The following is a 20492-nucleotide window of genomic DNA, read 5'->3' as shown; positions in this document are numbered from 1 at the left end:
CAAACATACATACATTCAGTTTCACTTCTTCACACTTTCCCGAGCCGTCATGGCTCTCCAACTGGCCTACCGTGCCACCAGACCGTCAATAACCACCTCATCTCCCTCGGTCATCTCACTCATTACCCCTTCCTCAAGGGCCTTCTCCGTCTCAACCACCCTTCAATCCGGCAAGTTCAAAAATGACGGCCACACCTACGCCGAGCGTCAAAAGCTCCGGGATGAACTCAAAGCCCAACGCCCCGACTACAAGATCCGCAAGGGAAGAAAGGACATCACCGAGTACCCAGACAAGGCCAGACCCAAGTCCAAGCAAGCCCGCTTCTTTGACCCCGAGGACAGCCATGGCAAGAAAAGTTTGGTCTACAAGTTCAAGACTGGACAATTGGCCGAAGAGGTCAAACAGCTGAAACGGGAAATGGGGATGGGTTCTGCCGACGGTGATGCTTTTACCAATTCAAGAGGTGAGAGAGGGAGGGATGTCCGTCCTTCTCGCCGGGATAGGGAGAGGTCTTCGGCATCAAAGCCGTTGGATTCTAGGGGTTTTGCTTCTATGATGAGGGGGGAGGAGGGTATGAATCCTTGGGGGCAGGATAAGAGGTCGAACAAGGGGAGAGAGAGGCCTTTTGGGGGTTATGCTAAGACTGCTCCTTCTCGTGACCGGGAAGAAAGGAGCTTCGGGTCGAGGGACAGAAAGTTTGACAGGGGGAGTCGTGACGGGGATAGACGGGGCAAGAGCTTTGGTGACAGGCCGCCTCGTAACGGTAACAGGCCATCGAGAAGCTTCGGCGATGTGCCTCAGAGGGTCTTTCCTCCAAGAGAGTTCAAAGAGCGCTCCTCCAGAGCTTTTGGGGACAGACCCCCCAGGAACTTTGGTGACAGGCCTCCAAGAGAGTTCAAAGAGCGCTCCTCCAGAGATTTTGGGGACAGACCCCCAAGAGACTTCGGCGATAGACCTCCAAGAGAGTTCAAGGACCGCGCCCCGAGAGACTTCAACGACCGCCCCCCAAGAGAATACAAGGACAAACCCTTCCACGACAGTGATGCCTACGAGCGCCCCGAGCCCATCGGCATCACCTACACCACCGCCGCCTCCCAGTTCCTCTACGGCTCCTCCTCCGTCGAAGCCGCCCTCCGCTCCGGCCGCCGCAAGCTCTACAAGCTCTACATCCAACAAGGCGACGACGTCCGCGAGTCCCAGAACGCAGATGACATCAAAGCCGAGAAAGTCATCCGCACCCTCGCCAAGCAAAAGAACGTCCCTGTCGAGGTCGTCTCCGGGAAGTATGGCATGCGTCTCATGAGCAAGATGTCTTCTTCCCGTCCCCACAACGGGTTTGTTCTTGAAGCGTCTGCTCTCCCTCAGCCACCGATCGTGGCCTTGGGCGCCATTCCTGAGGACCCGGCTGAGTACGCGGCTAAGCCTGGGTTTTCGGTCGAGTTGGGCCATCAGTCGGCTGAGGACGTTGCTATCAATGGCACGAATGACTTTGTCTACTGGCGCAAGAGCGCTACGCACAAACCTTTGGTTGTGGTGCTTGACAGAATTCTTGACCCTGTCAACCTAGGTGCTATTCTGCGCAGTGTCGGGTTCTTTGGCGCGGCTGCTGTGGCGATTACAAACTATGGTGGGACAAAAATCACGCCTGTCGCGTTGAAGGCATCGGCTGGTGCGGCGGAGGAGGTGACCATTTTTGGGATTAATTCTCTGCCCGAGTTTCTCAATGCTTCGAGGGCGAACGGCTGGGAGGTTTATGCTGCTGTTGCGCAGGAGCCGGGTGCTACAAGACAAAGAAGACAGGTTGATTTGTTTGATATTGAGGAGACGGACCCGTTGAAGAGAACGCCGTGTGTTTTGTTGCTGGGGAGTGAAGGTGAGGGGTTGGACAGGCTGGTGGTCAAGAAGGCGGATTACGAGTTGAATATCCCTTCCATGGCGGGGCAGAGCGTGGTGGATAGTTTGAATGTCAATGTGGCGGGGGCGTTGCTGTGTGCCTCGTTTTTGAAGGGGATGCAGAAGGCTGTGTTGAAGAAGGAGGCAGCGGAGGAGGATGGTGAGGAAGTCACGAAGGAGACGCTGTTTGAGATTTAAAAAGTTTGGATAAGGGGGGGGATGTTGTGTAAGACTATGGATGTGCACCTGTGGTAGATACCCTCAATCTAAAATGTACAAACGTTGAAGCAATTCAGGGGACATGTAAACAAACTGCCGAGTTGGGATGATTGGACGTGGGGGGTTCCGATGGTCGGGTGGGGTGATGCAGGGGGTTCCCGAGAGTTTGTGTTACTGAGCTTTTCCAGTTGTTGATGTTGTTGTTCAGCCTGTTTTCTATTCTTCATTTTTGGCTCAGATCTTACAGGAGATCCACTCACTGACTTTCATCTGGTTGTCTGTCCAGACATCATTGACCCCTTCTCACAGTTTAGCTCCAGCCAACGTGTACGCCAAGCAACGATAAGCAGCGCCCCGTTGCGTTGTCGCGGTGTTCTCGACCAAAGAGCCGGACCCACAGAATGTCAACATAGCTGTTTGCGCATACGACTTGCGACAGCTGAACATTTACAATCACGACCACGCCTCCTCTGGCGATACAGACGGCTCTCCCAGGGTTGAGGTTCTTGCATGGTTTATTGTTGACACATTTTTCTCTGTTGAATTACCCCCGCTGTGCCCGCGCGACGGTAACCCCCCTTGTGCACCGACGCTACACCGCAATTCAATTCAATTCGCAACACCGCTCCCTCCCCAGATCACAGACAACCTCACTCACCACCACCACCACCACCACCACCACCACAATGCGCCCCCTCCCCCTCCCGCTCTGGGCCTTAATATCCGCCCACCTCTCCCTCGCCGAACAACAAACTCCCCTCCAACAACCAACCGCCATCCGAAAAATGCCCCCCAATAACCCCTCGCTCAAATTCCACTCCCACTTTTGCGCCTTCGACCCCTCCCATACATCCCCTTCCAACTCTTCTGCTGCGATCCTCCTCCCGAGAGATGGAACCTCCTTCTCCGCCCCCCTCCGCGCAGTCTACAACCCCCCTCTACCCGCATCCCCCAACCCACAACGACGAGGGGTGCTGGGAGTAAGCAAAAGACAGTGGTCCTGTCCGACAGACACCCTATTATGCAGCAACATTGGCTACCCCAACATCTGCTGCTACGAAGGGTCGACATGCATCAAAGTCCCGGATACTGGCTTGGGGTCGGTGGGTTGCTGCCCGGATAACACCCAGTGCACGGGGGGCGTGACGAGTTGCGGGGAGGGGGGGGTTGGGTGCCCGAGTGAGGTTGGGGGAGGGTGTTGTTTGACGGGGTGGGTTTGCGGCGGGTTGGGTTGTAAGTGCCCATCTTGACATGGGATTTTGGTGGGATGGTTGACTGATATCAAACTGTAGGTGTCAAGGAGGGGATAGTGTCCACTCCTGTTCCCATCCCAACCACAACCACGACCTCGGCTCCGCTGGAGGCAACAACAACAACGACTTCAGAGTCGAGTTCTGCTCCGGAAACGACGTCAACTCGACCCCAATCATCGACAACTACGTCTGATGACGCCCCGGAGACGTCTACAACGGGTGAACCGGGATTTTGTCCCACGGGGTATTATGCTTGTCTTGCTCGTGCGAATAACGAGGGGGGGTGTTGTCAGATAGGTCGGGATTGCGCCGAGACTGATTGCCCGCCTTTGACTTCCTCGACGACGGTGGTTGATGGCAATGGGGTGACGATTGCGGTGCCGATGCCGACTGGTGCGCCGCCTGTGATGGGGGATGAGTGTGCTAATGGGTGGTTCATGTGCAATGAGAGGGATGAAAGTGAGGGGTGCTGTCCTGATGGGTATGGTTGTGGGGCGGCGAGTTGTACGCTTGTGAGAGCGGGGGAGACGGCTGGGGTTGCGAAGGCTTTGCCGGGGACGGGGGCTGCTGTGAGGTATGAGGGGGTTTTGTGGGAGCTTTGGTTGGGGTGGCTGGGATGGTTATGGCTTTTTGAATGGGGGGAGGGTGGTGGGGGTGGGATCTGGTTTAAAGTGACAGGAATGGGTCATGATAATGTAATGGTATGGGTGGTATGAGTAGGTGGTATTAATGGAGTTGGCGTTGGAACTGTTTGCGATTTGTAGAAGAGAGAAGTAGAAAGCATAGCATTGGTTAAGGGGAGACAAATCTCGATTTTGCATTATTTACTCACAAACGCCATACCGAGCCACATATCTACCTAGTTAACACCCCTCTCCTCGCAAAACTTCCTCACCTCCTTCTCCAACATCTCCCTCTGCCTCCCCACCAAGTCCATAATCCCCTCGATCTCCTCCCCCAGCTTCCCCCTCCCACCACCCTCCCCATAAATCTTCTCCATCTCAGCCAACACAGCACCCAACTGATTAGGCAACCAAGTCACAATCGGACTCCCCCCCGTAGCAGTAGGATGCGAAGTCTGCTTGAGGATATACTCCCTAGCAAAACACCAATGCCGCCACCTAAACTCCCTCACCTGATCCAACAGCCTCAACCAAAGCCTCCTTGTCTCCCTCCCTTCCTCCTCCTCCTCCTCCTCCTCCTCCCCGCCCAAAGCCCATCGCTTGATCCCCAACTCATCCTGCCTCTCAGCTACATACTTGATAAAATCCCGGTGATTTGACGGCCTGTACTGCCTAAAATCCTTCAATATCTCCGTCAACGGCGTCTCCGGCATCGGAATACTTAACAAACTATCCATCAGTGGAATCATACTATCGTTCGCTCCCGACTCCCCCCTGAAACTCTGTCTCTCCCCTTTGTACTCCTCTATCCCCTCGTACAGCACTCCGTCGGGAAACATGCTCTGCGAGGTGATCCCAAAGATGAAGGTCCGAAACGAGGTGTAACTCCCTGGTTTGGACTTTTGCCACATCGTCTCCATCGACCTGTTGATGTTGCGCAACGCGGTCAACATCTCCTCCCCGAGGGCGGTGTTCAACTTGCTCCTGTCGCGGGAGGTAGCGGACGATAGGGCGTTGACGCAGCCTGAGACTAGCAGAGGGGAGTGGGAGACCATGGCGATGTGCACGAGCACGAAGCCTGCCTCGGAGGAGGAGGGGTCGAGCCCGTGCTCGAACGCGCGGATGAGGCGGAGGTTGGGGTAGGAGAGGCCAGAGGGGGGTTTGGCGAGGCGGTAGTTGTAGAGGGCGTAGGAGCCGGCGTATTCCATGAAGGGTTTGAAGCCCGTTCTTTTTGTGGCAGGAGGGTTAGCAACAGTGATAAGAGGGAAGGGAGATTGGGGGTGTCATACAATTCGGCACAGCGCTTGATTGGGCGGGCAATGTTGGCTGGGAGGACATCACGGGCTAGGCCGTAGGGTTCGCCTTTGATGAAGCGGAGGTGGCAGGGTTCGAGGAGGAAGGCGGACAAGAGGAAGGAGTAGTCTCGATACAGGGCGTTCATCAAGGGGAGGTTGGGGGCGTACTTGTCGATGTGGGAGGTCAAGTCTGGGAGCTCGGACAGGACGACATTGCCCAGCTTGCCCTCGGCTAGGAGGCCAGGCTCACCAGAGGCCGTCTTGACGGGCATACGCTGAAGGATCGACTCCAGAGGGTCAAACTCGGGGGGTAGAGTGACGATGGGGTCGGCACGGGGGAGGAAGCCGCGGGTGGTGGACACCATGAAGGCTGGGAGGGAGGTGTCGTCTGGTTTGGCGTCTGTGAGGACGTTGAAGGGAGTGACGGGGTTGGATAGGGAACCCATTGTGTCTTGAGGTCAAGAATCTTTGAGGGTTCGAAGTGTCGAGAAGATGTTTGAAGTTGAGATTGAAGCTGTTGATTTGGTCCTGAAGACTGGCCAACTTGCTCGCCTATATACACCATGGCCGGAATCTATTCCGGCCTCGCCCTGGTCACATCTTGACCATCTACGCGAACTAGCAACTCCCCCGGATGGTTGATATCCGACAGACCGATTTCTCTTTGTCATGGAAAGCCATGAGGAGACCACAAGACTGTCACCTTGCTGGCCCGGCCATCGTGTCTGGCAGCGGGATCTCGACAAAGAAATAATGGTTCGAATCAGTATATTGTATGTTCCTAAGCTCGCAAAATCAAGCAAGATAACCACCAGCACCAACCCTAACCTCAACGTCACTGGTGCATGCCTATGGTCGTGCAAGTCAGTCCAAACACACCAAAATACAGTTCATGCGCCCTCACCATGACCAGCCGAAAAGATAAGAGAAACTCACCCTATACTCCTGTCGTCACCCTTGCATCCGAATGAAGTCGAAGAAAGCAACCCATGCAGTGGTGTCGACTATGCGCTAGCTATGTAACAGCAACAAACGAGCTCCACCCATCTCCGGCCATAACCGGCCTCAGCCGGCCTCCCTCCCCATTTTTTTCCCAAGACGCCCGATCGAAACGGCCGGAGAAATTCCGGCCGTTATCTCCCGTGGTCGGGGTGCTCTTAACGGGCTTTGACGGTGAAAACGCTTCCTCTGACCGGTTCGGACCGTTGCGGTGCTCCGTTATCGGGCCATAGCAACTCCTCAGCTAATCAACCCCTCACCCGGCCAGCCCGCCATGTCAACCTCGATTAGGAAGGCGAGAATGTCAAATGTCAACAGCAGGGCTAAGACAGGTGGAGCTATCATGGGCTAGGATTCTTTACCTTTAAAACTCAATTTGAACGTCTCACTGCCATACCAAACTCATTGCACATAAAACTTGCTAATCACCAGTCGTGTGTGCTGTCAACTTACACTTTACACCAAAACTACCCCGCGATCCGGATCCGAACCCCGATCCACTCCCGGCCCGGGCTCAAACACACCATCACAATGTCTTCCCCCGAAACCCTCACCTTGGCCTCCGTCCAAGAAGCTCACAAACTCATCAAACCCTTCATCCACCAGACCCCCGTCCTCACCTCAACCTACATCAACACCCTCGCCTCCACCCCCCAAACCCCCGAATCCCTCTCCAACACAGAGTGGTCCGACCAAATACCCTCCAACCCCATCCTCCGCATCCATTTCAAATGCGAAAACTTCCAACGCATCGGCGCCTTCAAGGCCCGCGGTGCTTTCCACGCCATCGAACGCCTAAAGCAATCGCCCGACTTTGACCCCTCCCGCGGTGTGGTAACTCACTCATCAGGTATTTACACTAACCCCCTCCCTCACCCCATCACTTACCTAACCCCCCAGGCAACCACGCCCAAGCCCTCTCTCTAGCCGCCAAAACCTCCTCCATCCCAGCCTACATCGTCATGCCCACAATCTCCACCCCCTCCAAAATAGCCGCCACCCTCTCCTACTCCGCCCAAATCACCTTCTCCGGCCCCACAGCCCCAGAGCGCGAAGCCGCCGCCCAGAAAATCATCTCCTCCACCGGCGCAGCCCTCATCCCCCCCTACGACCACCCTCACATCATCGCCGGCCAGGGAACCGCCGCCCTCGAGCTTCTATCCCAAGTCCCCACCCCCCTAAACGCAATCATCACCCCCTGCGGAGGCGGCGGTCTCCTCTCCGGCACCGCCCTCGCCTGCTCCGAGAGCAAGACAAAAGTCTTTGGTGCTGAGCCCTCCTTTGAGGGGGCAGACGACGGCAAGAGGGGGTATTACTCTGGTAAGAGAGTCGAGGCCGTCAAGTCGCTGACCATTGGTGATGGGCTGAGGACGCCGGTGGGCAAGATACCCTGGAGTATCATTTATGAAAGGAGGTTGGTCGACGGGATGTACTCCGTCACCGAAGACCAGATCAGGGCGGCCATGAGGCTGGTGTATGAGCGCCTTAAGGTGGTGGTTGAGCCCTCTGCTGTGGTCGGCTTAGCAGTTGCGCTGTATAACGAGGATTTTAGGAAAATGGTTGAGCAGGAAGGGGGGGAGGAGGGGTGGGATCTGGGGGTGGTGTTTAGTGGTGGAAATGTGAGTTTGGCTGCGTTGGGGGAGCTGTTCAAGGACCAGTGAATGTTGAGACTAGAGGAGTCTGAAACCAAAAAATAGAAACCAATGCTGTGAACACCACCAAATTCCCATAATGATTTACATTCACCAAGTCGACTTGATTGCTGCTTAATTTGACAACGCTCGATATCCAATCGACGTTCCGAGGTGGATCTATCTCCATGTTAGCCACGACCAACCAATAGAAAACAAGATCACTTACCCTACACATCCAACCACATCACCTCACATAAAGCACACATAAACCTTGAAAAGTTCTCTCCATGTCAACTCCGAAATGCATTCATCAGGTATATATGTACAAGAACCACCCATTAACTGAAAGAAAAACTTGAGAAAAATGAAAAAACATCGCAATGGCCGCAAAACGAATCAAGGCTTTTTGATCCCCATTTGCCCGAGGTATATCCCGTATCCCCTAGTGTTTGGGCACACAAGTCCATTTTCCGTGAACCTTTTTTTTCTGCTCCCAATCCCATGACCAGAGTATCATAAACTGTTTTTGTTTTCCCGGACTAGAAACCACTCAACCCACCACCACCACCATCAACACCATAACACTCCTTCTAACACCTTACTTGGTGTTCTCGGGGCGGAGGGCACGGACGGCCTTGCCGGCGCGCCAGATCTCGAGGTTGCGGATCTCCTCGAGCTCCTTCTCGTACTTCTCACGGTAGTCGGGCTGGGAGTTGTACTCGAGGGAGCGCTTGGTCTCGGAGCCGTCCTTGACCGAGTCGTAGAGGTTGTTGAAGACGGGTTTGAGGGCGTCCTTGAACTTGGGAGTCCAGTCAATGGCACCGCGGCGGGCGGTGGTGGAGCAGGCGTCGAACATCCAGTCCATGCCGTAGGCACCAATGAGGGGGTAGAGGGACTGGGTAGCCTCCTCAACAGTCTCGTTGAAAGCCTCGCTGGGGGAGTGGCCGCGCTCACGGAGAACCTCGTACTGGGCGAGGAACATGCCGTGGATACCACCCATGAGGCAGCCGCGCTCACCGTAGAGGTCAGAGTAGACCTCCTTCTCGAAGGTGGTCTCGTAGAGGTAGCCGGAGCCAATGGCAACACCCATGGCGATGGCCTTCTCCTTGGCCTTGCCGGTCACATCCTGGTACACGGCGAAGGAGGAGTTGATGCCACGGCCCTCCTTGAAAAGGGAGCGGACGGTGCGGCCGGAACCCTTGGGGGCGCAGAGGATGACGTCGACGTCAGTGGGGACCTCGACCTTGGTGAGATCCTTGAACACGGGGGAGAAACCGTGGGAGAAGTAGAGGGTCTAAGGGCAGCTATGTCAGCATGACGTTGTTCTCCACGGAGCCCACAAAACAGGGATGAGCTTACCTTGCCCTTGGTGATCTGGGGCTTGATGTGAGGCCAGGTCTCGGACTGAGCGGCATCCGAGAGCAGGTTCATGATGATGGTACCCTTGGAGATGGCCTCGTCGACCTCGAAGAGGTTCTTGCCGGGAACCCAGCCGTCCTGAATGGCATCCTTCCACGACTTGCCATCCTTGCGGACACCAATGATGACGTTGATGCCGTTGTCACGGAGGTTGAGACCCTGGCCGTGACCCTGGGAGCCGTAGCCGATGAGGGCGAGAGTGTCGTTCTTGAAATAGTCCTGTGGGAGTGGTCACTCAAGTTAGCTATAAATGCCTCTCTAAAAAGGACCAATCAGGACCCAGTTGAGTCCCAATTGGTCGAAAGGAGTCGGATTAAAACATACCTGGAGCTTCTCAACGGGCCAGTCGGCACGCTCGTAGACATCCTCCTTGTGACCGGCAAAGTCGATGGTCTTGACACCACGGGTCTGCTGCTTAGCAACGGGGGCAGCGGCGCGGGAGACGGCAGCAGCGCGGACAGCACCGGCGGCGGCAACGAAGGTGCGTCTCTGGACGGCGGGGGAGGCCACCTGGCGAGCCAGAGGGCGCAGGGCCTTTTGGAGGTTTCTGGCGGCAGACATGTTGACTCTGGTCTGGTCTGGTGGTTGAGGAGGGGAGTGGGGATTGGGTTTGGAAAAAAAGAAGGTTCCAAGTTCCGAAGCTTGGGGAGAGAGAGGGGAGAGCTGTTGATTATGTAGGAGGTTCACCGTCGAAACGTCCACCTGGCAAACACACAGTCACCGGAGCTGCGAGTCAGAGTTTTTTATTTTTCGGTCTCCCTGCTGCCCTGCCAGCGGCCGTCCAGACCGACTTCGGGGGGACTGGCGTGCTTGAGGGTGGGTTATGGCCCCGATCTGATTGGCCAGGGTGAATCCGGGGCGGCAGGGGCAGGCCAGAGGGTCCACCGCTTCTCAAGCTTGGATCCAGGCTCAGTTAGCTTGCCAGTGCGAGTGCGGGCGGGTGCGGGGCATTTGCTTGGGGGCAGCACTTCGTGGCATCTCCAAGGTGAGAGTGACAACGGCCGTGCCAGCACTCAGCGCGCTGTCGACCCAGACCTGTCCGATGTGGCTGCCGTTGATTGACTCACCCGACTCCGTACCAGCTCCGGGCTCTCCTGGACCGGCCGGCCTCCGCTTAGCGACAGAGCCGGGAGCCGAGAGCGTGGTTCCTGTCCAGACTTGGCGCTGTGGGGATATTCGGTGACTCTAAATTGGGACCGGAATGCCATCGGCGCTCACCTCCCGTATCGGATTGTGATTCCCATGAAAAAAGCAACATCACGTGTATCTAACATCATGCCCATGCCATGGATATGTAGAAGTCGACGGCGATGTACATGTTCTCAAGAAAACAACCCCACAGAACACTAAAAACAAAGCAACATTCCACCAGTCTGTAGACATATAATCATCTAACCCGCTTCTCTTCTCACCAGCGTGCTGTAGTTTCGCTTCCCCAGGCCCTGGTAGTAGGTATATCCTCCTTCTCCTCCCCTACCTCTGCTCTCCTACTTCTGCTCCCCCACTGTGTCATGTATTCCCCTGCTCTTCTTCCTCACCAGGTCGGTCCACCCCTCAAATAGCAACCCTATCAAACCCCTCCCCCTTCACACTCCCCCCCATCATCGCGCTCCTCACATTCCTCTTGAACCCCTCCCTATTACTCCTCAAATCCTCCGCCGCCTCCTTATTCAACGGGTCGCTCGCGTTCGGCTCCAAAAACAAAAACTGTAACCCCACAATCACCGCATTCAAGTTCAGCACCGGCTTCCAGTCCTCCCTCAGAATATTCAAGCACACCTTCCCCTCCAGGTCAATGTTGGGGTGGTAAATCTTCTCCCGGCACTGCACCTTGGGGGGCTCATGCGGAAAGTTGGGCGTGATGTTGAACGTGAAGGAGAACCGGCCCCCCTTGTACATGCCCTCGTCGGGCTCGATATACAGAATAAACGAGAGGATGTTGTCCGGGTCGGGGAAGTCGGTTCGCATCGTTGTGCCGAGGGAGAGTTCGCTGAGGTCTGGAGAACACAACAGACAGGAAGAGGTCAGTATCTTTTGCTGGTCGTGGTCGAGGAAGAGAAACACGTACCCTTCTGCACACGCAATTGCGCCGCAGTAACCTTCTTCTTCTTTGGCCCTCCAGCAGCACCAGCGGCAGCACCATCGGAGTTCTCAGCCTTTTGCTGCTCCTTTTTCTGTTCGAGGTTTCACACCATCATCAGCATCGAACCCTTCTCCACTTTCTCCCCCAGCCCATGCATGCGACATACCATCGACCATATCTTCAACATCTTGACTACTCTTCTTGCCCTCTCTCTCTCTAACTGTCTCTGGCGTCGGTTCGGAAAGGTGGGGGGGAACGGGCGTAGGTCGCGTGCTTCGTGTCCGTCCTTCGCGTTAACAGTCGGCTTAGTTTTCGTTATCACTTTTGCGCAGATTGAATAAACTCCGGCAGCAGCAGGCCGCGCAGGCAGAAAAGCAACTTCAGGTAGGTAAATAAGTTTTAAGACAACTTTTTGTTACTTTCTACGGGTAGTAGGTTTTAGGTTGGCCAGGAACCTACCTTGCTCCGTTGGCAAATGGAGGGGCAGAAACCCAAGGTCCCAGGCACACGGATCACCCACCGTCTTGCCCCAACCTTACCGCCTTCGTAATCAGGATGGAAGAAAAAGGTGGGGGTTCTTTTCTTCCTATCCTCTCCTCAAATCATTACGAAGGAGGGAGGCGGCAACATTCTGCTCTCAACAGTTAATTGCTTAGCTATACCCCTGCTGCCTAGCTCTATCTTCTCCCTCCCATCAGATTAACCTGAAAGACGCCCACAACCGTTCCTTCCCTTTGGGCACTCTTTAGGCTCCGCGACCGACCTCCGTTAACAATGTGGGGTTGGTCCCAATGTGGGGTCCCACCTCACTCACACCTCGGAGAGCGCTTTCGGTCAGTCACAGCTGCCCATCACCGAACATCGGTGAAGAGGAACCTGGTGAGCTGAGAGGCGGAGTCATCAACTGCCGATCCCTGAAGGGACAGAATCGGAGCTGAAGGCATATCGGAGCTGATATTCAATGTCAACGTCCGGTACTCGCAACACCGGAGCCGTAGCCATGGTATGACGTATCTGTAGGCAGTCGACAGCCTCGGTGAGAAAGGATACATCGTCAACTGGGTTATGTTTTCCCCCATTTCTTCTCAACTTGTTCTAGCAATGATGGAGTCATCACAATCATCAAACCAGGCAACCTGGTAAGAGAGGTAGGTATAAAAGACCGCTATATATTCTGCGTAGTCACACTCAAGGCTCGGCAATGCTCTAGTAGAACACAACGCAATAAGAGAGATGGCATCAATTAAACAAAACCAAAACATCAGAAAAGCAAACGCCACCGCCAATATGCCGCTCACTCTCCATGTTATGATATCCGCTCCTTTAATTTTCTCAGAATCGCAACGCACTGCAGAAAAACAACAACAACAACAACAACAACAACAAATACAAGATTTATATCAACCCATTCCCTTGCCCCAACCCCCCTTGAGCTACAACAATTAAAACACACAAAATACCCTTCATATTTTTCTCTTCTCCATGATATCCGCGCTTCATAAAGTTGATGACGTGAATTATTTTTTCCTTACCGTCTTTCCCCCACCCACTCCAGTTGCCCCAAGCCAAAACCAATCTTTCCAGAGATGAATAGTTAGAGGATAAGGAGGGAAGTTGTGAAAGTCAGAACAAGAGCCTGAAAATGTGACCATATTCGTACAGGCACCGCCCTGAAAGTACTCCGCGCCCGCGCTCGCAGAAAAACCACGAAAAAGACAAACGCTTCAACGCCGGGCAAAGCAGCACATGATACCGGTCCTGCCGAGGAACCAACAGAAACCGATGAAACGGACGATGGACAGACCGGCAGTAGCGAACAGGAGGAACTTGAAAAACCAGGCGGTTCTGGCGGTGGCATTCCGCTGTCACAAAAGTTAGCATTTTGGAATCTCATTATCAACAGGACAAAAGACTGTAAACATACCCCAGCGCCAAAAGACGAGTCAAAGTTCTCGCTGGTAATAACCACAGCCAAGAAACAGTTCGAAAATAGCCACATCACCACCAGACTCGTTCTGAAAGACTTGTAAGAGTCCTCCAGCTCCTTGGTTTCGGGCGCCTCTTCCACCTTGTACGGCGCAAGAGCTCTCCTGACAGTCTGCTCAAACATCTGGTCGATATCTTCCTGCGGCTTCTCAATCTCTTCAACCAACACTTCGTCCTTCTCGCCCTTGGTGACCTGGGCCGACGGCAGAGCGTCGTTCTTGTCTGAACCCTTGGTACCCCACGACACATCGTGCCAGTTGTTGAAGGCATACACCATCAGAATGTTGATGTAGGTCGACATGAGCAGCATGTAGTAGGGGAACGAGTGGAACATGTGCCAGGGATCGAGGTACATGAAGGATGCCAAGAAGTAAAGACCGTAAATGGTAATCAGTGCCACGAGAATGACACCAGCCGCCCCCGTACCACCAAACAAGGACTCCATCGCGTTAGACGCATTGTCCAGTTTGATCTGGTCCGCAAGCGGAATCTTGAAAGCCTGAACGACGAGATAAACCGAGAGGATGATGATGTAGGCCTGGATCATGGCAAAGAGCACGTAAGACGTAATGTACGTCCACTTGGAACCCTTTGGCCTGTTACCCAGAGCAAGAATAAACTGCAGAATGACGAATGCCAGGTAGAGATACTGTAAAACCGCGTTGAATATAGGTGTGACGGTATCGCCAAATGGCCAAGCGTGGTGGAGCGCCGATGTGTTAGATGCGGGCACCGGAGTACCGACGAGATCCATGATGACGGTGGTCGTGAGATAGTACGAAGAGAGCGAGAACCAGGTGAAGATGACGTTGAGGACGTTGTAGATGAGCTGAATGTGGAAGAAGAACATGCGGACAATGTTGTGGCCAGACTTGTACATGCGTCCGAAATGCATCAGCGAGTACAAACTGGCAGCGAAGGAACCGTTCAGCCAGCGACGACGCTGCGAGATGAATTCGGGAGCACCTTCAGGCACATCCGTCTCCCCCTTGGCCGCCTTGATGTAGCTCAGATGCCACTTTTGGCCAGCCTTGGCGACCAGCTCGAAACACAAGATACGATCTTCGGCCAAGAACATGTTCTTCTTGAAGATGTTCATGCCCTCGATACCCTTCTTGCCGAGCTGCTTGGACAGGGTGTGATCACCGTGGAAGTACTGTTCTAAAGGTCGGCCCATGATGGCTCTGAAGCGGTAGGCCGAGAAAGCACCTGGCAGCACACTGACGTAACCGAACGCAGATTCGAGGGGCTTGTCCAGAATGTTGGAAATCTTGTACTCGAAGTTCTGGACAGCGACCAGAGGGTTGAGCAGCTTCTTTCCGCCCTTGCCTACAAGCGATGGTTAGCTATTCATCATGTGAAATGCATACGTAAAATTGATAAGACCCACCTAACATTGCGTGAATCTCACCGCAGGCACCGCCAAGATCCTTGTCGTTGTAGAAGCCCTCCCAGAGAGCGAGCAACGACTTGGGACTGGGCTTGGTACCAGCATCAAGCAAGATGCACACCTCTGGGTTCAAGATGCGACCAAAGGCGTTGAAAAGCCAGCGATGCGAGTTGATCTTTTTGCTGTTTTGCTGCTTCAAGCAGAAGATGAACTGCACTGGTGGAAGGGTAGCCGGGCTGTCGTCCGTTGGCCGGATGAGCTGCTGGTTTGGCGTGACGGAGAGCTGGGTGGTGTACTCGAAGATGTGGGCAACGGTATTGTTTCCGTCAACATCCTTCTTCACCACACCATCCTGGTATACACCGATAGTGGCAAGCACGTCAAGAACGTTCTTGTCGACCTTCTCGATACCATCGAAAACCAAGCAGACTACAATCTTTTGCCAGGCAGGGCCACCCCGGTTCCAGAACGACGACTTCTTCAGGTTCACTATGTCCCTGATATTCTGCATGACGCCATGGAGTGTTCTCGAGAGGAGAACCTTGTCTTCGTTGTAGTAGGTAATGGCAATAAGAAGCTCGGTGTGCCGGTTGTACATGCGAGGGCGCAAATCGTAACCATTCTTGAGAGTGAAGTCGTTGGGATCGCAAGTGGCCGCAGTGTAGCGCATCTTGAAAAACTCCTCATTCTGGCCCTCGACGTCTCTGTACTTGGGCTGAACAGCATTTCTGATGGCACTGGGCACTGGGTAGTCGATGCTCAGAACGGAACCCTGAACGAGCTTGACCTTTCTGGTAGCATAGCGCTTCAGGCCACCAGCTGGGGCAGCGTTAGGATTTTGGCGTTGAATCCAGCTATCATCGGTCTCGGCGACAGAGTGCCCAGAGTTTCCATATTGTTGATCGCCGAATCCACCATTGGCCGACACTCCGTACTGGGGGGCACCGGCATACTCGTTGGTGTATCCGTGGGGAGGGGGAGTGGGCTGAACACCGATGCCAGCCCGCGTAGTGCCGGCATTGGGTGTGTACGACTCGGTCAAGCTGTATGCCGAGACTGGACGAACTGGAGGAGTTCCGGCGCCCAAACGACTGTTGTCGTAGGCCTGGTTGTCGTTGAGGAGAGAGGCCTGGACTTCATCGTCGTTCTGCCAATTCATTCAGATATTAGCAACAAAGCACCCCGCCTGCCATCCTCCACAATATGGTTTGGTGGCTTACCTGTCCATGGGGACCGCCGAGGTTCTGCAACGGGTGGTCTTCATAGCCGTCTCCACGGCCACCAGCGCCGTGGTACGCCATGATGGAGTCGCGGCTCGCTTCTGCGAGAAATAGCTGAAATCAAGATCTACTCGAAAGATTGGAATATTGTGGGTATTTTGCAAGATTCTCAAAGGTCGCTGGATCGTCGGGGGGGACTGTTCGTAGGGGATCGCGATGTTAGGTCGAGGTTGTTTGGTTGTTGGTTGTCAGGTCGGTCAAAGAAAAAGAGACGGTGAAGCTTGGCGCAGTTGCAGTGCGAAACGTCAGCTGCCGTTACGAGTCGTTCTGATACCCAATTCCAGGGCACGGCAGGAAGGGGAAGCGCCGGTGACCGAGTGGCACAGGACAAGACGATGTTTTCGCTGTTTGCTGCTCAGCTGGTGGCAGCAACAGCAGTGATATTCTAAGAATCTCCCGTCTCTAGAGAGGAGAAAAGAGAAAGGGGAAAAAAAATACAAATGTCAAGAGAGAGGTCTCAAAAACCTGATTCAACAGCTCTCAGGCGACGGCGGCCCTGTTATGAAGTTGGTGAAGGGGGCCTGTGGCTGAGCGACAGGGATGGGCGAGGGTGCTCCACCGCCTTCTTTGCTAGCCAGGGATGGCTGCGACTGCGAGCTGCTCACTGGTGACTGGCTCGCTTTCGACCCGTTCCAGTTCCAGGTTCATCAGTTGCCCACCGCCCACAGCCCGCCCACACGAACGAACGCTGGAAGAGACCGACGTCAGTCGCCGTCTTTCTCTTCTGCCAGGCGGCCCCCTGAGTGCCAAGCAGCTGTCACCTTGTCCCGGCACTCACATCTCGTTTGCCATCTCAGGAGTGTTTCATGGCCCAAGGAACATTGTTGCGAGGCAGGTTCACCTTCTTTTCTTTGAGCCCATTGAAGATTGAAGACCCTAGGAACATGACAGCTTCTGTATACATACCCATCTGCAACTACTTGGTAGTTGCATTCATCATTTTGAGTTTCCACGGCGACTGGGCAGTGAGTGCTCCAGTTTTGGGAGCGTTCTTCGCACAGTCTGGACCGCAGCCGCGGGTACTGTGCGTTGGTGCCGTTTAACTCCAGATCGCCAAACCAGCCAGCATGGTCCTAGCCTTCCATTTTCAGGGTCTTCGTTTCTTCCTCAGCACTGGGGTCTGTTCATTGTGAGGTATCACGGCCTCATTGTCATTTTATCGAGCATTCGTGATATCCAATACAGTTGATCGATCAAAGCATTTGTTCTTTGATAAAAATCGAGCGTGTCGAGCTTGTTTTGTTCCTATGGGTACTCATCCTCTGAGGCCTGAAACAGCTCACCCGCTCAGCGAATGCATGACGTCCATCATGCCCTCCACAACGCCCATCATTTCTGATCTCGTCAGTCTGGAACGTCTTCGGACTGGCACCAACTGGCACACGGTATTCCCAGTTGCAAACACGTATATCTGGACAAAATAATAGACCGAGGAAAGCTTTCAGATAGCTGTCAATTCCCGCTTTTTCGTCCAGAACGTTTGAAGTAAAAAAAGGGTTCAGTCTTCCAAACGGTTTCTCTTGGCAATCGACGCGGCTGCAACATCAGGGGGCCGCTGGGGTCCAACTTTATTTGGGATTACAGAGGGACAAACGGAATATTGAAATCTCTCCTCTCCTTTTTTTGCTGTTGCTTTTCTCTCGCACGACATCACGGAAACCCACGTCTCGCCGCTTGCCACGCGTTGCACAAGATAGGAAACTTTCTCTCACGAGCAAGCAGCATGCCCTCCGTATGTGCCTACCATACGGAGGATATCTAGCATCCACCAACACGAACTGAGGTTGTCACATGCCTGTGGTTGTCTTTGGGGTTTTTTTTTTTTCGATCTCACACAGATCACGAATCTCCATGATGGGGACAAAAAAAAATCGACTTGGGGCCAAAAATAGAACACTTGGGATCCGTAAAGAAAAAAATCGGGCCGGCAAAGAGGGTCTCAGATGTACGGAACCCTACCGGAGCCCAGATCATTCCCTCAAAGAAATATCGTCGAATGCCAACCGCCGGTCATAAAACGGAGACTTTTTGACGCAACAAGCTTTCCGTATCCAGTTGTTGTTGTTGGGTGGTGGCGTGCTTGCGTAGTGAGGCTGAGCTGGCGCTACTGCTGCCCGTCAAGCGCAAGATGGAGGTGCCGGCTGCTCGGATCCCGCCCAGCCTCGTTCAGAAACGTTTTTGGACGACAAAGATTCGCTGGGTTCCCTCGCCATGATTACACGAGCTGTGCATTCTTTGCGAACGATGATTTCTCTCTCGGGCTCACAGCGGCCGTGGGAATGGCATCAGCCCACTCATCTGGTGTCGTCCGGTCTGGTCTCTGCCGCTGGTGACCCTATCTCCCGTTCTCACTGAAGCGGCCGGTGGGATTGTGACATCCCGTCGGATCTCTCACTGCGATGATGGCCTCGAAGGCCATTGTCATTTTGTTTCGACAGTTTATTTCAATCTCTCTCGCTTCAGCTCTGTCAGGTTGCATTCGTCGAGGCTCGTCTCACACGATCTTATAAGCGCCTTCGAGTCCGAGGCGGATGCACAGAATCTCTCTGTCGAATGATGTTGTTGTGCAAGCGCTCACCGACCAACAGAACACTGCCATGCACTGCAAACTCCGGACATGATTGCTGCGTTGTCAGTCATCCTTCTACCAACACTCACAGGGAAATCCTTCTCCATGTGGTGAGGTTCAGTTTGGGTCTGTCAGCCAACCCAATCATACATATAGATGCCTGACTGCGGTTCGCAAGGCTTAAGCCATTCCCGCTGAAGGGTTCAGGGTCCAAAGGTCTCTCAAGCCACAGTCTGGACTTCAAAGCCTTACAATTGCACCGTATTAGTTCACGGTCCGAGCCGTCAGGGGAGCTTTCGGATGGTAGCAAGTGCTTCGGTGCTCAGCACAGGTGATCATCCGAGTGGTGCTGCTAAGACTCAGTCTATCCTATAGGTCCGGTCGATCACCGAGCATTTGAAATTCGGCTGCGCCATGTCTGTCACCTCATCCCAACGCTCGACATATGCACCGTCAACGCTACCGGTTGGCCCTGACTCTCGGGATTGCTCCGGTCACGATAGGTCCGTGAACTTGGACTCGACACTGCCAAACCTAATCTTTGACGGGAATTCAAACTGCGGCTCTCTGCAACCCTGGAGTTGAGGTGAGCCGGGGCTCGAAGACGCTCAACGATGACTGACATGCATCCGCACTATCAGAAGACATCACCTTGCTCGCCACCGCCAGGGAAACAGACAGTCAGCTTTATATCAACTGCATTCCAAGCCAGCAGCACATCTAGATTTCTAGGTTTCCCCAGATTCGTGTTTAGCCTAAAATCCACATCGACGATATACGTCAGGTTTCGTGTACAGACCAACTGACCACTCGGGAAATGTAAATGCAGCGTAACATCACCCACCCGGTTCCCTTTCCGACGATATAGTGCTCCCTTCCCTGTTTTTTTCACCCGCAGCGGTAGAACTATGCAGGAAGACGAGAATGGGAAGCACTCTATCTCTGAAAATCTCATGCGGGTTACTATGGGGGATATGAAATACGAAAGATGACAGTTGGGGTCTGGACTCGCTGTAGTGATGATGACAATATGGACTCGTTTCGGGAATAACGACATGTTGTTAAGAGTTGATGTCAGGATATCATTCCAAAACAACAGCTCCCATGCATGAAAGGATACCCAGCCATGAAGGTTTGAGGTCTCCAACTCCTCAAACCTCAACATAGGATATCCCCGTCTTCCCCTCTCGTGTCAAGTCTCTCAAGCCACCATGCCCGGGATCGGATATCCACATATACCCATCAGAAACAAAAACAACCCGAAACACCCTCACGGGTTTCTTGGGGACTGGGACCACCGGGATTCGCCCGGTATATTATCCCGAGACTATGCTTTCTATAGGTCCCGCACATAGCATTGCATGTTCGGCTCGTGAGGTCTTGCAGCTGAGTAATATACAGCCGAGACACACAAAGCTGGAAAAATATGACACGGCTATGGTAGTGTAATGACGGTGGTTGGTTGCCCGTGTTGGAACTTGCTCAATTGGTGTTGGACCTTCCATGGTAAGGTCAACAATAACAGCACCACACCACCACCGCAGGCCTGCAGGAACTATTTGATGGGTGTTGTTAAGAAAAGAAACTGTGGCTTGGCGGTAGGAAGGGGGGTTGTCCAATCAGCGACGACTTCAAGTTGAGTCTAGAAATCTAGATAGGACATCTTCTTGATCATTTCCCCAGAAGTCATCGTCAACGCGGGGTCGGAAATCCATAAATTGATGCAAATTCAGAATTGATCTGCAACCCATGCATTCGTATGTATGGCTTCGGGATTTCGAAAAAGGCGTTGAAACCTCTGGCCTGGGCGTGGTCCGTGATTGGGTGGAAGGGATTTACATGTGGAGC

General features: G+C 53.7%; 8 protein-coding genes across 8 annotated transcripts; 3 read left to right on the top strand and 5 right to left on the bottom strand.

Annotated features, from left to right (window-relative positions):
* Positions 1 to 49: 49 nt before the first annotated feature.
* Positions 50 to 2092, top strand: QC762_201090 (uncharacterized protein; the record flags this gene model as incomplete). Its single annotated transcript, XM_062887001.1, has 1 exon — positions 50 to 2092. The coding sequence occupies one exon, from the start codon at positions 50 to 52 to the stop codon at positions 2090 to 2092; it is 2043 nt and encodes a 680-aa protein (XP_062746773.1).
* A 229-nt stretch (positions 2093 to 2321) lies between these two features.
* Positions 2322 to 4082, top strand: QC762_201080 (uncharacterized protein; the record flags this gene model as incomplete). The annotated part of the gene is made up of 2 exons (XM_062887000.1): positions 2322 to 3346; positions 3406 to 4082. The coding sequence occupies exons 1-2, from the start codon at positions 2800 to 2802 to the stop codon at positions 4080 to 4082; spliced, it is 1224 nt and encodes a 407-aa protein (XP_062746772.1). The 5' UTR covers positions 2322 to 2799.
* Positions 4083 to 4130: 48 nt separating this feature from the next.
* QC762_201070 (uncharacterized protein) lies at positions 4131 to 6496 on the bottom strand. Its single transcript, XM_062886999.1, has 2 exons — positions 5279 to 6496; positions 4131 to 5216 (listed from the first exon to the last, which is right to left on the bottom strand). Exons 1-2 carry the CDS (start codon positions 5728 to 5730, stop codon positions 4226 to 4228), a joined length of 1443 nt encoding a protein of 480 aa, XP_062746771.1. The 5' UTR covers positions 5731 to 6496; the 3' UTR covers positions 4131 to 4225.
* On the top strand, positions 5959 to 7954 carry QC762_201060 (uncharacterized protein). Its single transcript, XM_062886998.1, has 3 exons — positions 5959 to 6034; positions 6221 to 7133; positions 7184 to 7954. Exons 2-3 carry the CDS (start codon positions 6815 to 6817, stop codon positions 7942 to 7944), a joined length of 1080 nt encoding a protein of 359 aa, XP_062746770.1. The 5' UTR covers positions 5959 to 6034; positions 6221 to 6814; the 3' UTR covers positions 7945 to 7954.
* ILV5 (Bifunctional acetohydroxyacid reductoisomerase) lies at positions 7484 to 9897 on the bottom strand (the record flags this gene model as incomplete). Its single annotated transcript, XM_062886997.1, has 4 exons — positions 7484 to 8094; positions 8144 to 9211; positions 9277 to 9555; positions 9661 to 9897. The coding sequence occupies 3 exons, from the start codon at positions 9895 to 9897 to the stop codon at positions 8516 to 8518; spliced, it is 1212 nt and encodes a 403-aa protein (XP_062746769.1). The 3' UTR covers positions 7484 to 8094; positions 8144 to 8515.
* A 260-nt stretch (positions 9898 to 10157) lies between these two features.
* QC762_0031700 (uncharacterized protein) lies at positions 10158 to 10544 on the bottom strand (the record flags this gene model as incomplete). The annotated part of the gene is made up of 2 exons (XM_062883243.1): positions 10158 to 10232; positions 10404 to 10544. 2 exons carry the CDS (start codon positions 10542 to 10544, stop codon positions 10158 to 10160), a joined length of 216 nt encoding a protein of 71 aa, XP_062746768.1.
* A 346-nt stretch (positions 10545 to 10890) lies between these two features.
* UBC12 (NEDD8-conjugating protein ubc12) lies at positions 10891 to 12353 on the bottom strand (the record flags this gene model as incomplete). Its single annotated transcript, XM_062886996.1, has 3 exons — positions 11586 to 12353; positions 11405 to 11510; positions 10891 to 11333 (listed from the first exon to the last, which is right to left on the bottom strand). Exons 1-3 carry the CDS (start codon positions 11604 to 11606, stop codon positions 10891 to 10893), a joined length of 570 nt encoding a protein of 189 aa, XP_062746767.1. The 5' UTR covers positions 11607 to 12353.
* Positions 12354 to 12512: 159 nt separating this feature from the next.
* CHS3_2 (Chitin synthase, class 3) lies at positions 12513 to 16904 on the bottom strand. Its single transcript, XM_062886995.1, is given in 5 exon segments — positions 12513 to 12778; positions 12791 to 13281; positions 13344 to 14734; positions 14796 to 15942; positions 16016 to 16904. The coding sequence occupies 4 exon segments, from the start codon at positions 16094 to 16096 to the stop codon at positions 13144 to 13146; spliced, it is 2757 nt and encodes a 918-aa protein (XP_062746766.1). The 5' UTR covers positions 16097 to 16904; the 3' UTR covers positions 12513 to 12778; positions 12791 to 13143.
* Between the last annotated feature and the right edge of the window lie 3588 nt (positions 16905 to 20492).

Source organism: Podospora pseudocomata (genome assembly GCF_035222375.1).
Source record: "Podospora pseudocomata strain CBS 415.72m chromosome 2 map unlocalized CBS415.72m_2, whole genome shotgun sequence".
NCBI classification, from domain to species: Eukaryota; Fungi; Ascomycota; class Sordariomycetes; order Sordariales; family Podosporaceae; genus Podospora; species Podospora pseudocomata.
This window is presented reverse-complemented; position numbering and strand designations above follow the sequence as displayed.

What these genes read in the sequence shown, in the direction of transcription:
- QC762_201070 (XM_062886999.1), bottom strand. Translation starts at nt 5,730, where the DNA reads ATGGGTTCCCTATCCAACCCCGTCACTCCCTTCAACGTCCTCACAGAC. An exon ending in ATCAAGCGCTGTGCCGAATT is followed by an intron (nt 5,217 to 5,278) that starts GTATGACACCCC and finishes TGCCACAAAAAG; the next exon opens with AACGGGCTTCAAACCCTTCA.
- CHS3_2 (XM_062886995.1), bottom strand. Translation starts at nt 16,096, where the DNA reads ATGGCGTACCACGGCGCTGGTGGCCGTGGAGACGGCTATGAAGACCAC. An exon ending in TCGGCGGTCCCCATGGACAG is followed by an intron (nt 15,943 to 16,015) that starts GTAAGCCACCAA and finishes ATGAATTGGCAG; the next exon opens with AACGACGATGAAGTCCAGGC. An exon ending in TGAGATTCACGCAATGTTAG is followed by an intron (nt 14,735 to 14,795) that starts GTGGGTCTTATC and finishes CATCGCTTGTAG; the next exon opens with GCAAGGGCGGAAAGAAGCTG.
- QC762_201060 (XM_062886998.1), top strand. Translation starts at nt 6,815, where the DNA reads ATGTCTTCCCCCGAAACCCTCACCTTGGCCTCCGTCCAAGAAGCTCAC. An exon ending in TGTGGTAACTCACTCATCAG is followed by an intron (nt 7,134 to 7,183) that starts GTATTTACACTA and finishes CTAACCCCCCAG; the next exon opens with GCAACCACGCCCAAGCCCTC.